Source organism: Balearica regulorum, chromosome 4 (genome assembly GCF_011004875.1).
Source record: "Balearica regulorum gibbericeps isolate bBalReg1 chromosome 4, bBalReg1.pri, whole genome shotgun sequence".
Taxonomy (NCBI): Eukaryota; Metazoa; Chordata; class Aves; order Gruiformes; family Gruidae; genus Balearica; species Balearica regulorum.
The window spans coordinates 52,113,512-52,126,989 of NC_046187.1; the positions used below are offsets into that span (position 1 = coordinate 52,113,512).

A 13,478-nucleotide genomic window follows, 5' to 3' on the forward strand; every position below is an offset into this window, starting at 1 on the left:
TTCTAAAAGGAAAAAGGATCCAAGGCTACACTTCTCTCAGTTACTACACCCTTGAATGGTGAAGAACTGAAACAATTTTAGCCAACTACGCAGACTTCTTCAGAATGATCTTATTAAGTACACCAACATGTCCTTAACTGATTTATCACATTAGCAGTTTCAGAGCTTTAAAATTCACTTGGGTGTCACCCAAGTTAATATACAGCAGACTCTAAACGAGTCTGTTATGAAACAAAAGGAGGGAGTTCACTCACTCTTAAGGGACACGATCCAAAACCTGTGGAAGTGGTGGATGGGGGGTTTACCACAGGGGTGAACTCTGGAACAATTTAATGCTGTCTATGCCCACTGCAATGTTCCTCACAGCATTATTTTAAATAGAGATACCTATATAGCTTCTATGTAGAAAAGACTGACATGCTGATGCCAGCGAAATTTCCTACCTGGAAGGTAGGTATTAAAGATACACTTTGTGCTTGTGTTGCTAAATTACTTAAGCGTACGGATAGATAGTATTAGGCAAAGGTAAATTATTTGCTTCATTAAGACTAGATTAAATTTAAAATTAAACCAGGCAGGATAGAGACAAACCAGAGAGATGGAAACACTGTTGGATGGTTGTTCTAATACCACATTCCAATAACATGCAAAGGGTTATAGAAATTATAGTCATACACATCACAACACTTCCTCAGCCATCCCATAGGGTACCAGTCAGCAATAACCTTTTAATAAAACAACTTTACGCCCTGAAGTTTGGGGGAAAGGAAGGAGATGGAAGGGAAGGCTCCTCAGTGTTCTCATTATCCACCTCCCGCTCTTAGAAATGTTAAGATTTTGGTTAAGAACTCTTTACCTAGTGCTTTCAAGGTTACTGTGGCATTGGTTTTTCCGAAAGGGTTTTCTGCTTGGCATGTGAATTCTCCAGAATCATTAACTCCCACTGAACGGATGTTCAATGTTAATTTCCCTTCGTATCCATAATCACCCAAATTTCTGCTTTTGCTTGTAACAATCTGTCGGTAAAAAACAATTAACATCTAAAACAGTGTGTATGCAGCATCTTTCCTAGATAAATTAAAAATAGAAGTAATTATAACTTCGCTATATTAATATTCATAACTTTAAACCGGAATAATAAGCCAGCACGATAAACCTGTCACTAGAATCTCTCCATGCAAAACAAGTGTGTGATCAGCTGTCTTTGGGAGATAAAGTCCTCTCCTAAGTCCTATCCCCTCTCCTTATTCTTTATTTTTTTCTTCCTCAAGCTCCACTGTAAGGCATCATTTCGCTCCTCAGGCAAGAACGTGTGTGTGTGTGTGTGCACGTGCGCATGTGTGTTCACCTGCCCCAAAAGAGCCAAGTGGGAGAGACCAGCTGAAGCCACAAAGCTGAAACTCTAATTTCTTCAAATCTTTCAATCATACGGAGAAAAGGGTGTCATGCCCAAGGTCAGACCCAGCTCCCTCTGGATAAATTTCTAAAGCTGATAAGGTTGGGGAATCCACAGAAGGTTTCATTTGCATTAACAATGCTTCTAAGCTGTAGGGCTTGATGTAAAATGACGGCCGTGTCTTAACTTTCATAATGCCTAGAAGCTGCAGCTACTGTAAAAAGTCACTGCAACGCTGAAATGGGCTTCACCACTCAAGTGGTGCCTAAAAATCACTGAACTCTCTAATGCTTGCAATGCTTCCCACAGAACAACAAGAGAGAATTGAAGGTGCTGAAGTTAAACTGGGTTGCTCTATGCCCCAAGTCCACAGCATCTCCTCATTGCAGACATGCTGCAGAGGGACCTGCTGATGGCACGTTCTACATGGCATCCTTACTCTGGAACCCATTCTGTTTCTCAGTTCACAGCAATCCAGATTTATTAATCTCACAGGCAACTGGAAACTTCATTCTCTTTCCAAAGCATTGAGTATACCATGACTCTATGTCTACGTACATAGACATTCTAAACTAAAGGAACTAAAGAAAAAATAAATGCTTTGAGGTGTTGACTTTAGTTTCTGTGAGAATGCTTGACGTGGTTGGGAAGACTGGTAAATTTACACTGATTAATCCAAACGCAAACCTGGACTTGTTATGACTTTCTAGCAGAGTGATTTCAATTCTTGGAGGTGCCAAGAGGTCCTGGATAACTCTAATTTCAACACAGTTTTGGTTCCTCCTGAGCTATAATAATCACAGGTAGCAGTTTGTTTTGTATGGATGTGCTTGTTTATAACAAGTCTTCTACTTTTCAAAAGTGGTGATAACTTCAGTCAAAACAAGGAAAGGTTTTTAGGTTGTTTTTTTTTTCCCTTTGTCCTGTTCAGGACAGAATATAATTCTGCATCTATTTAAACATGAATTTTATGAATTCTGTTTCAGTACAAAATTCAATAGTCAAAAAATATCAAAAGATAGCATCTCTTGGTATTTAACAGAAAGGACAGAAAGGTCAAATTTATTTGGTCAAAAATATTGTCCTCATGGCTTTTACTCATAAAATGAAAAGTAATAAAGCACAAGAACTTAAGGGAAGACCTCGATTTCATCACACTGTAACAAAGAAAAAGGGAGGGAACAAGAGAAGAAATTAAGTTCTCAGATGAAAGACTTGCAGTTGACCTTGGCATAGGACCAAAAGCCCCATCTGCATGTCCCAGGCTGCCTTCGTGTCATTTAGACCTCCTCAACTCCTGGAGCTGAGAGCTGGGATTTCTGGAGCAGCGAGCACTTAGCGAGAGCAGCTCTGCCAGAGCCAGCGGATTAGCTTAGCATGGCATATCCAACCCCAGGGAACGGGCCTCCTGTTTGCTATCTGCCCGAGGAGATGTGATTTATCCAAACATCACAGCATTACAGAAGCCTTTTTTTCCATACACATGTGGACTGCGAATTACGTATTCTGGTCACTACCATCAACAGTAAAAAAACAGCCAATTAGCATGGGAGCATATACAGCAGGAGTTACTAACAGGTCTTCACACAGGCTTTTAATTCATTTATATTTCAGGGTATACCCAGAAGACCAAGAAGCGTCCTTAAAAACAACCCAGTGCCTGCTGCTTGTTTCAAAGGCAGAGCTGGCCACACGCTGGCTGACCAGGGGAGGGGATCTCTCTGCCCGTCGTCCTCAGTATAGCTGCGCTGCTGGTAACAAACTCTCCCGGCGAACTTAACCTGCCAATAATTTAATTTGGTGATGCCAGGAAGTAATTTCATCTATCACGACAGACAGAAGCCAGTTCACTGGTTCATTTTTCAGAATTTTCCTGGTTAGTGAGGCACACCGTGTAATTTAAATGAATTAATCATTCCTGCAAATGCTTACTACTATTCCTGTCACATACAATCCCGTGCTAATTAGCAGGTATTTTACTGTTAATGATAACGACTAGAATATGTAATTTGCAGTCCATGTGTTGATATTTGCAGCTCCCATTGATTGCAATGTGATGTGTAGGCACTCCGTGCTTCCGTATTTAGGCAGCCCAACAGAGGTCACCTAAACTTCACATTGAAGAGCCTAACTTTAATTTCTTTTCTAATTTGGGAAGATAAGCCCGTGCAGATGCTTTTCTTCCCAGCTGTCCACATGGGCATGGGACAGTTGTTGCTGGGCCCTCACCAGTCTGTGGGATGCAGGACCGTTGGAAATGCAGCAAATCCAAACCAATCCAGCATCAGGTATCCAAGACAAGCAGGTGAACATCTACAGAGAGTTTGTGTACTGTGCATACAGGATACAATTAAAGGAACTCACCCCATTTTTGTGAGAAATCCAACTAGCTTGTACGCTGCTATCCACATCCATGATTGTGCATGTAACTTCAAACTCTTCCCCTTCTTTGAGAAGCTCATAGCTTTTGGATAAGGTGATGACGGGAAGAGTTTTGTGAACTGGAAAACAATTTAAAAGTGCATTACTTTTCATTAGCTTCAGAGCTTCCAAGGGGGGATAAAAATCAACAGTCATTAACTTTCCAATAAAATTCCAGGCCTCCGAGAGGTATTCAAATTTCTTTAACATATTACACAGTTGTTCCTTTACAACAAGCACGTTTCTGCTTCAATCTCCCTTCAAATTACACTTAAAGTTAGATAATACTTGTTAGAGCGTAGTAACTTGCGTGGAGAAACTTGAACGATGTTGAACCATCAATGAGACAACTCATTTCGTGACAGCGATTAAAAAGTTGCACTCTGGAACTGAAAACATGGTGAGGATCAGTCACTGAAGAACCACAGCCTAGCATTAACTGCAACATTTAATTACAAATTACTACAGCTGACATGAAGTACTGTCCAACAGGTCCGTGAAAAGCCCCCAGTGGACACCCTAGGAAGGACAGCTCAAGGACTTCACATGGAAAGCATCACAACCTCTGTTCACAGTGAGGGTTCGCAGAGGTGGTTTGAGCCAAGACCGCAGACGAGTTTGTCACCCAAGAGGTAGGTGGTTCCAAGCAGCTGCTACCTGTACCCCTGTTCTGCTCCAGGGTGTCTTTGGTCAACACTCAAGTATATTTGAGGATTATGCATCTCTTATCTCCGCAAAGGTCTTTTGCTCTTCCTCTGTTCCCTCCACAGTTTGTTTTTCTGTTTTCTTCATCCTGTCTTCAAAATTTCCTCATTTATGAGACTCCAGTGAACTTGCCACTAGGGATTTTACACAGGAAGACTCACTTTCAAACCATGAATGCAACACATATCAGATAAGGCCTTCTAGACTCTCTTCCTGCCTCTGACACAGGCTTTGTAGTTTGTCTTAGGTAAATTATACGAAACTTAGGAAAACGCCACGCTTTTCAGCTGTTCATACTTTAACAATAATGTTTTCCTCATGCTGCTGTAAGCGGCTATGGAAGAGAACAAAGAAACATGTTTGCTCTCTTCAGATATGAAGGCTCACATAAAAATCCCCCCCGGCACACAGCAGTACCCAAGAGACAGGAGGAAGCCTGTGCAGAAGGCGTGCTGTGTTCTCACCCGCCAGCAACATCTACGCACAACCAAAAAAAAGCCGTTAAGTCCATAAAGCCCCTCATTGTTTTGAGAAGGGCTGGACAGAAACACTCCCTGTGCTATCATAGCAGAGCTGGTGTATGTCTGAGTACGCCTGCACAGCTCTCTGTTTCGTGGATGCCTCTTTAGTCTTTCTGCACCAGAAGCTCAAGTCCAGGGGTCTGAGCACCACGGTTATGATTACAGAAACAATGTGCACCAAAGGGTCTCCAAGACACGTACGTCTTCAGCCAAGGAGAAGGCAGGAGTTTTACCAGGTGAACTCGACAAGGATTGAATACTGCAGCACAGTCATTACAATGCTGAGGATGACAATGCTGCTTTGCTGCCGATGGCCTCCAGCAGATGCTTCCACTTACTGCACACTTTCCCACAGACGGAGATGTGGGCAGAGCGCCCAGGTCCTGCTGGCCACCTACGGCTGCCCACAATCAGTGGGCCACTGGCGATGGATGCCAGGTCAGCACCCTCCCATCTGCAGTCACTGCTGTATCGAGCAAGTACAGACTTTCATCCCATAAAAAAATTAAATAGTCCACTACTACAACTTGCACTCTCCTATGTCAGAGAAATGTCAGTTATGTCAATCAACTGCTTTCTTTGGCCACCACTGAAAAAAGAGTTGAAAGAAAACCTTGCTACAGAACAAACACCAGAGACAGCAAGAATGGACTTGATTTTTCTCATCAAAGGAGAATGCCAGAGATGCCTGTACTGATTAAACTTTTGTATTCTTCTCATTAATTAAAATTTAATATTCATTAAAATTCACTCTATTGGAGTTTCCAAATTACCAGGAAAAAGAGTTGTTCAATTTGCCACAGCAACCTGCAGATTTGAGACGGCCCCTACTGCCCACCCCTGCCCCACTACGGAGGAGCACGGCACCGGGCGGGTCACACAGACCCAGACAGGGAGCAAACACCAACGAGTCCCCTTATCACACCACAGGGCAGCCCTCCTTCACCAGCACAAGAGGAGATGCTGGTGGTGGCCCAGCCTCAGCTCCTAACGCCTGGCACACAACGGGCAGCTGGCGGGAAGCACACCAGCCCGCTGCACCGAGCCGTGCATCCCCCGCTCCAGCAGCAGCCGCGGCAGCACCGACAGCATCGCCGACGGCCGGAGGCCTCTGAAAGCACAAAGCCAACCAACCCTGCCCAATGTTCTCCTTTCGACAACAAAATCCCAACGTGACACCTCAGCCGCGGGAACAGAAATGCACTTGCAGCCAACAGAAACTCCCGGTGCACAACCTACGCGTGGGCACGGGCAGGGGATGCTCCCTCCCCAGACCTTCCTGCAGCCTCTGCATCGCACACACGCCTCAGCAGAGACGCGCTCTCAGCTGCAGCGAGGGGTTACTTCAGTCAAACAGCCTCAGAGGGGAGAATAAACTCATTTACTTGCCCCGGAGGAAACACCGAGCCAGCTTGGCTTGCTGAACCGCTCCCTCCACTTCACTCCTGGGTATTTATACAGCAGATTAACGACACGTGGGGTAAACGGAGGCTCTGAACTGCCCAGACAAAACCAGTCTGTAACGTGCTGCGCAGCCAGGCATCGGGCTTCTCCTCCCTCCCAAAACCACTTAACAACCCAACCCTAGGGCACAAGGGTGCATGAAGGTCAAAGGCAGGGCATCATCAACAGGTTTGCAGAGCTAAGTGATGCATCTGGCAGCTCAGTCACAACACATTCCTCATCACGATCTGGGCATGTGGTTGCTGTTGTGACCATCCTCTCATGAAGATGGAGACAAACAAGGGCCCTCTGCTGCCATCTCCACTGAATCCCTCTTCTTCAATGCCATAAATCAGTTCCTCCTGCTGTCACTTGTGGGCAACAGACATGTGAGTCAGGCACCCAAATTTCAACCTTGCCTGCACGAACCTGTCCAAACCTCAGTTGACTGGTTTGTCCTCAAAATTTAACAGCACAACCCACATTTCTTGGAATGGTGAAAAAAACCACCTGGAAATCACCCAGAACAAAAGATAAAAGTGATCATGGCCAAACTTGCTCAGCATAGTCACAAGCAAAATGTCACGAGATCAGCTTGTGCCCCCCCCCCAACTTGCCCAGAACAAGCTTTCTAAGCCCACCACCTTCCTCTGGATTGCTTGCAGCAGTCACAGGTGCCACAGAGCAATCCCCTCGTGTCCAAGCACATCTGGCTTTGAGTAGAAGAAGACTCTAAAAGCCTCCAGAGGAGACCACCACCTCCAAACTCCACATAACAAGGTCAAGACACAAGGTGAGGCTTCACAGCACTTCCTATCAGCTCCTGGGAGATAAAGGGGAAAATCAAGTGCTCTACAAGAAGGTGAAAATCCCATGTTACCTGGCCTCACATTCAGGTAAATGTGGTCCGATATTTTCTCAACTCCGTTGTGCTTGGCCAAGCACTGGTAGCAGCCCTTAAATGACCTCTGTACATTCTTTATAACGATGCCTTTCTGGGGATTGGGAATAAACGTCATATTTTTGGGGAGAGGTTTGCCATCACATTTTCTCAGCGTGAAATTTGAAACATCTGGATCTGTTAGTGGGCACACTAGCAGGATGTCACTGTCTTCTTTTCCATAGATCAGAGAATCAACAAGGAAGAGCACGTTTGGATCTGCGAAGAAACACAAAGACCTGTCAGAGAAGGAGACATTGCACAGGGAACTTCTGATGACCCTAACTCTGCAACTGGGCACTTATATCAAAGTTAGTTTTACATTGAGCCAGTAAAACGGAGTGTTACCCAATTCATGTTTACCAAGAGACATTAAATTTTGTCATAAAAGAGCAGCACAACAGGAGATGTGCAGTAGCATTCAATATCAGACACACTAGAGAATCATGTGCACTAAAAATAATCTTACTGCTTTTTCATTTGGAGATGGAGATTTTTTTTTTTTTGGCCTTGTTTAGCTCCAAAACCTTCACTCTCCAGCCCCAACAACAGTAAATAGATTTTCACAGACCATTAAAAGTAATTTTCTTTTAGCTAGTGGCAGGACTGTGAGCTTTCATGCCCACAGGAGGATTTTGAAGAAATTTATGAGCAAATGGAAGTTGAAAAGCAGCTAAATTATGGTTTTCACTTCTGTAAAATACATAATCTAAATGAACACACATTGCTACCAGAGGAAGCACCAAACAACTTCTCTCTCTCGCTCCCCTCCCTGAAAGCAGGGGTTATTTTTAGCCTCCTTAGAAAAAAACTGGGCGTACAAACAGCATATCTGATTGAGAAATTGTCATGGAATCTTTCACAAGGTACTTTTCTAAAGCATTTCATCTCAGCCAACCACAGCACACAAACATACAGTACTTTAAACACTTTTACAACCAAAGTCAAAGCTTGTGACAGGTGATGACCTTGAAATACTAAGAACTTGGCAATTAAGAACAAACACAAATATAAAGGAAAGTGTGGTGACAAACACTCTGTAAAAGCTTATTTCAGCTCCCATCTGCCCTCCCTACAGAGTAGAGTGAATTAGAAATGTAGAAACAGAGGGGAAGGTTTTCTTTATTTTTTGCAAACTGGCCTCATACAACTTGAGTCATTAGAGATCAACTAACCATGACTTAACAAGGAAGACTGGGAGAATTTGGTTAAGATGATGGACAATGTTCATTTGGTTTAAGACAAGAAGTACCAGGCTGAAAATGAAGCATGGGACATTTAGGTAAGCAATTAGGAAATGCTAAGTCACAGGTTGTTCATCACTGAACAGAGAAGTTACTGGCTGGTTTCTAGCTTAGAAAGAGGGTGTAGTTTTAGCCTCATTTGATACTGCCACCCAAGAAGCCGCCCCGGACGAAAAGCTTTGAAGCATCAGTCTAGAACTAGAGGTTGGAGACTACTAACAAATGAAAAAGTAAAGCATGTCTAAACAGAACCAAAGTGTGATGTTTTGCACACAGAAATACTTAGAGAAATGCTATGAATAGCTCTCACTCCTGAGCTGGACGAGCATGGACTAGAAGAGCTCATCTAAATGTCCCTGCCATCAGAGACTTAACTGATTGGTTTCCTCTCAGTCCACTTTTTCTCCAATATGGACAGAGGCAAGATATATATCTTTACTATACAGAAATGATGTCTCCCCAGGGAAAAAAAGACACCCTTGAAAGCAGAAGAAAGGAACAAAGACCTGTTTCACCAACTGCAGAAATTGCAGGGAAGGTCTTGCTGGGCTAAGCAGAATTGTTAAGATGCTCCCCTTCCCATTTTCCCTCCACCTCTGGAAGGGAGATGTCATGGTAAGAAGACATGAAAGGATTTGCCATAGGGAATCCAGGCACAAACAAGGCTGCTCATGGTCCTATTCTTCCCTTAATGGCTTTCCACCCCAGGTACAACTTGGGTAGCACTTGCTTTCTGGGCATACGTCAGGTTTCCAACATAAGACGTGGTGGTGCTTATCATTGCTTGTGTCTGAAAAGACTTGAGATCAAAATCAAGAGATTTTTCTCTCCTATCTAGGTGTCTGAACTAGCTTGATCTTCACTAAACTTACTTGTATAGGGACACAAATGGCTTCTATACACAAAACACAGGCACTTGCTGCCGAAGCAGAAAGGTGAAAGAGGTAAGCACCTACAGTCTGTCAACACTGCGTCATCCTTGGTCACAGAAGCATAGAAAATTCATTGTTAGCAGATGGGCGTAAGAGATAAACAGCTGCCACCATTTCATGTGCCACTTGGGACAGCGCAGGATCGAGGTTATCTCCCAGTGAGTTACTCTGGGTCCTGTTCCCTCTTCATTCTCAGGCTTACAAGAAGAAAGCATATCGGGTGCTCGTGGCAATCCCACAAGCAGCTGAGCTCATGGTAGCATCTTCAAGGTGTTGTAAGATGTCATTGAGCCACAGCTGTAAAGGTTACCCTATTGCAAAATGATGGCCAACGGCACAAACATACTTATTTTACTGCCAGGAATTTGTCAGAGCGAAGCTTGCACATTTTTCACACCATTAAGACAAATAAATTAACAAGATATTGCATGAGGGCCACACAACTTCTCTGATAATTTGGTAATCATGCTCAGTGGGAGGGCTGCCTGATAACCTGAGGTGAAGGAGTCACTCACGTAATGCAAGGTACAAACATCTCTATGATCACAGATGTCTGGGATAATTATCATGACCTTCAGGAAAACAGTCATGGTAGATAAAGTCAACAATGTTTGTCACATATAGGTAAAATACATGACAGATTTTGTTTAGTCATAGTCTCAAAGAAACACAGAAGGTCAAGAAAACTCATCCATGGTAGCTGCATGGTTATTTGGACAACACAGGAGTGGTTAAAGGAGCACTCTTAATTGTGTGGCCACTATGTCAGATATCTTCCCTTGGGAAAAATACTCTTCACTGTGCTATGCTGGTATCTCCCTATTTTGGAAAACAACCTGCAGTAATTCTCAAGGGATTGGCAGGGTTCAGAGGAGGCTCTTTGAGGCAAACCCTGTTGGACAAGGAATGCTGTTTCCAAGAAAGTGGATACTGTAGGACTTTTTTTACCATCAACAGGGAAAAAAGACCACCAGAGCTATGTGAAGGAGAAGTAAAATAACTGTCTTCCTTGGAAAGGAAAAGGAAATTCCAGGTATGGTAAGCTGGTGGCTTGATGACAGCTGATGAAGCCACAGATAAGGACCCAACAAAAGAAGAGAAGAAATCTGAAGAAAGCACTGGACAAAGTGGAAGGGTAATAAAGAACTGGGAACACAGGAACTTTTTTCCCATCTGAGACATTTCTGTCACAAAGCAGATCAGGAGCTGGAGGCAGAGGAACCATTGCTGCCTGCTGGCTTAAGCCTAAGAGTGCGGCCTCGAAAAGCCAAATCCTTTAGCCAACTGCCTCAATAAATCATGAGCTTGGGGCCAAACCTCACATGACTCCATCCTGATGGATGGCATGGAATTAAAAAGACATTTCTACATACTGCTTGCTTCCTCACAGTACAACTGACTCACGCAACTGACTCAGATCACTTGATGAGCTTCTAGAAAGACAGCTCAGGTGTACTTCACCACGAAGCAACAGGGGTGTAAAGAGAAATTCATCCAGGGCTTTGCTGTGGTGACAAAGGCCATTGCAAGCAAAGTTGGGAGTGAGTTTTCTTTCTATTGGACAGGGAAAAAGATTTATTCTATCAGACTGTGTTCTCCCTCTGTACCTCAAACTCATTCCCTTCTTCTGCATTTACTGTCCTATTATTTTGGGAGTGGGAAATGGGGGGGGCAGTGGGGGGAACGCACAGAAGCAAAAATAATGCCTTCATTGATATTTACCTTTAACAAAAACATAAAAAGAGGTGACAATACTGCCTTTGCTTTTGCATATGTATCTGCCTATGTCTCTGACTGTTGCATTTTTGGTGTACCACTCCTTTTCATTGGAACTCCTTGCTTTTGCCGAAGGGTTCGAGTTCTGGAAATTCCAAGTCACGGGTCCATCCTCATTGCATCTCAGCCTTAATTCCTCCCCTTTATTCACAACCAGTGAAGATTCTTCATGGGGCAGTGAACCACCTGGGAAAAAAAGTACAAAATATAATGCCTGTCAATACAACACTCTCTTTTTCTGCAGCAAAATTGTTATTCATAGTTCTATACGCGCAGTTAATATTTTGGGAGTTATTTCTTAAAAATACTGAGCTGCAATGGCACTGTGCAATCCTACAGGCACCTTTTGGCTTGTAAAACCTTTGGCGCACAGAGCAAATAACCACTGCTGAAGGAAACTGGCCTTTAAAAAAACATTTGAAACTAGTTTCAGATGCACCAGTTTCTGCAATGGTTTGGCTTTTGAATGGGAACAGACCCAAGCTATTTAAAAATTAAATTCAAGAACATATGAGCCTGATTCTACATGGCAGCACTTTTAATCATTCTTTGTCATTTACTCAGCATGTTGCCAAGAACTAAAGTTTCCTTGCTCAACAGTTATCTTTTTTAAAATGCTCTCGCATGTATTTAGAAGCTCCACTTACACTCTTAGATTAGCAGTGTCCAGTTTAATGAAGACACCAGTACATGCTTTCCATACTTGCTTATTTCTTTAGTTGAAGTGCTAATTCTTCATTTCTTACCTCCAAAAACATTTCGTGCAAAATATTCTTCAAGTTTCCATCCCAACGCTACCAAATTATTTTTATTGAGGTACCAATCTTCTAGTCACCAAAGCTGTTCTAAATGACCTCTTAGCTTCTCTTTCACTGAACATGCCATAACACAACTTTTAAAAAGCTCTCAGAAAATAAAGTTGTGTAGAATTAGCAGCCTCAATTCACAATTCCCAACTACTTTCCACCTTACAGGGCGTACTTGGAGAGAGCAGCACATTCAGGCTTCTCTGGCTCTGCTGTTAAGTCAAGCAGGGGGTTGCCAAGTTAGCACACCCCTGATGTGAAAGTCTGAGTGAACCTACAAAATGGCATTCATAAACAAAAATGCATGTAAATTCCAACTACTGGAGGACTTACTTGAATATCAGAAGAACATATGCAAATATTGAGGTGGTCTTGCAGGAACAAGCCTTTCCCCTTTCAGAGCAGCTCTTTAGTCCTACAAGTAATCCTTAGCTTACAATAACTGTGCTGTTAGCTAATGTCCCTCTCATGTGAAGCACAGTTGTACAAGATTGTACAACATCCATATGTTGTAGCAGAGTGACACCACTGAAAATACTACTCGCATTCAAAAACACACTCTGCGGCTCCTTTCAGAGACGAATTTCCCTACCCACACAGATAACAACAGACGTTCAAGCAAAACAATCGGATAATTAGTTGGGATGAGATTATATACTCCAGACTTAATTCACTCATCTCACAGCTTTAGTTGTTCTTAAGGTATATATTGGATTAAGACCAGGTCAGGTAACTGCTCCTCTTCCTGACAAATCCACCACAGAGCAGGAAGCAAAGGATGGTCAGACCACCCGCAGAGCCTAATTACTTTGTGTCCTCGCTTTTGGAGAGAGCCCTCGTTCTCTCCCCATCTCCCTTGGATTAAAATTTATTTATCAGTGCTAAATCCAACAGGTAGTCATTTTTCCAGCGCCACCAGAAATTTTCCACGAGGTACACTAACCCTGCATATACACTTCTGTGACTGAATGCATAAACAAGCATCCTAGAAATAATAATTGCCAGAAAAAGGCAGAAAAAACCCCACTCAATTTCAAATCCTCAAAGTGCAGGTGTGAGCCTGAGCCGTGACACAGCCGCTCAACCAAGGAGAGCGAAAGTCCAAGATCTCAGGAGCACCAGTGCCAGGCAGCAGTGGCTCTGCAGACGGGAGCGCTGCAAAACCCCTTTGCCCGGGACAGAGGTGGGCCTGGCAGCAGGGTAAGGAGAGGCAAGGAGACCTCTCATTTGCAAACGCCTCAAGTCAGAGTAAGCAACTTTCAGCACCTGAGACGGCAGAGGGCAAAGACCTCTG

At 43.5% G+C, this 13,478-nt stretch overlaps 1 protein-coding gene across 1 annotated transcript in view; it reads right to left on the reverse strand.

Annotated features, from left to right (window-relative positions):
* KIT (KIT proto-oncogene, receptor tyrosine kinase) overlaps window positions 1-13,478 on the reverse strand; it is a 58,771-nt gene that overhangs the window by 28,441 nt on the left and 16,852 nt on the right. The window contains exons 2-5 of the mRNA XM_075752150.1: window positions 11,325-11,564; window positions 7,367-7,645; window positions 3,761-3,897; window positions 857-1,016 (exon numbers count right to left, since the gene is read on the reverse strand). Of these exons, the coding sequence (XP_075608265.1) occupies window positions 857-1,016; window positions 3,761-3,897; window positions 7,367-7,645; window positions 11,325-11,564 (816 nt within the window). The remainder of the gene's footprint in view (window positions 1-856; window positions 1,017-3,760; window positions 3,898-7,366; window positions 7,646-11,324; window positions 11,565-13,478) is intronic.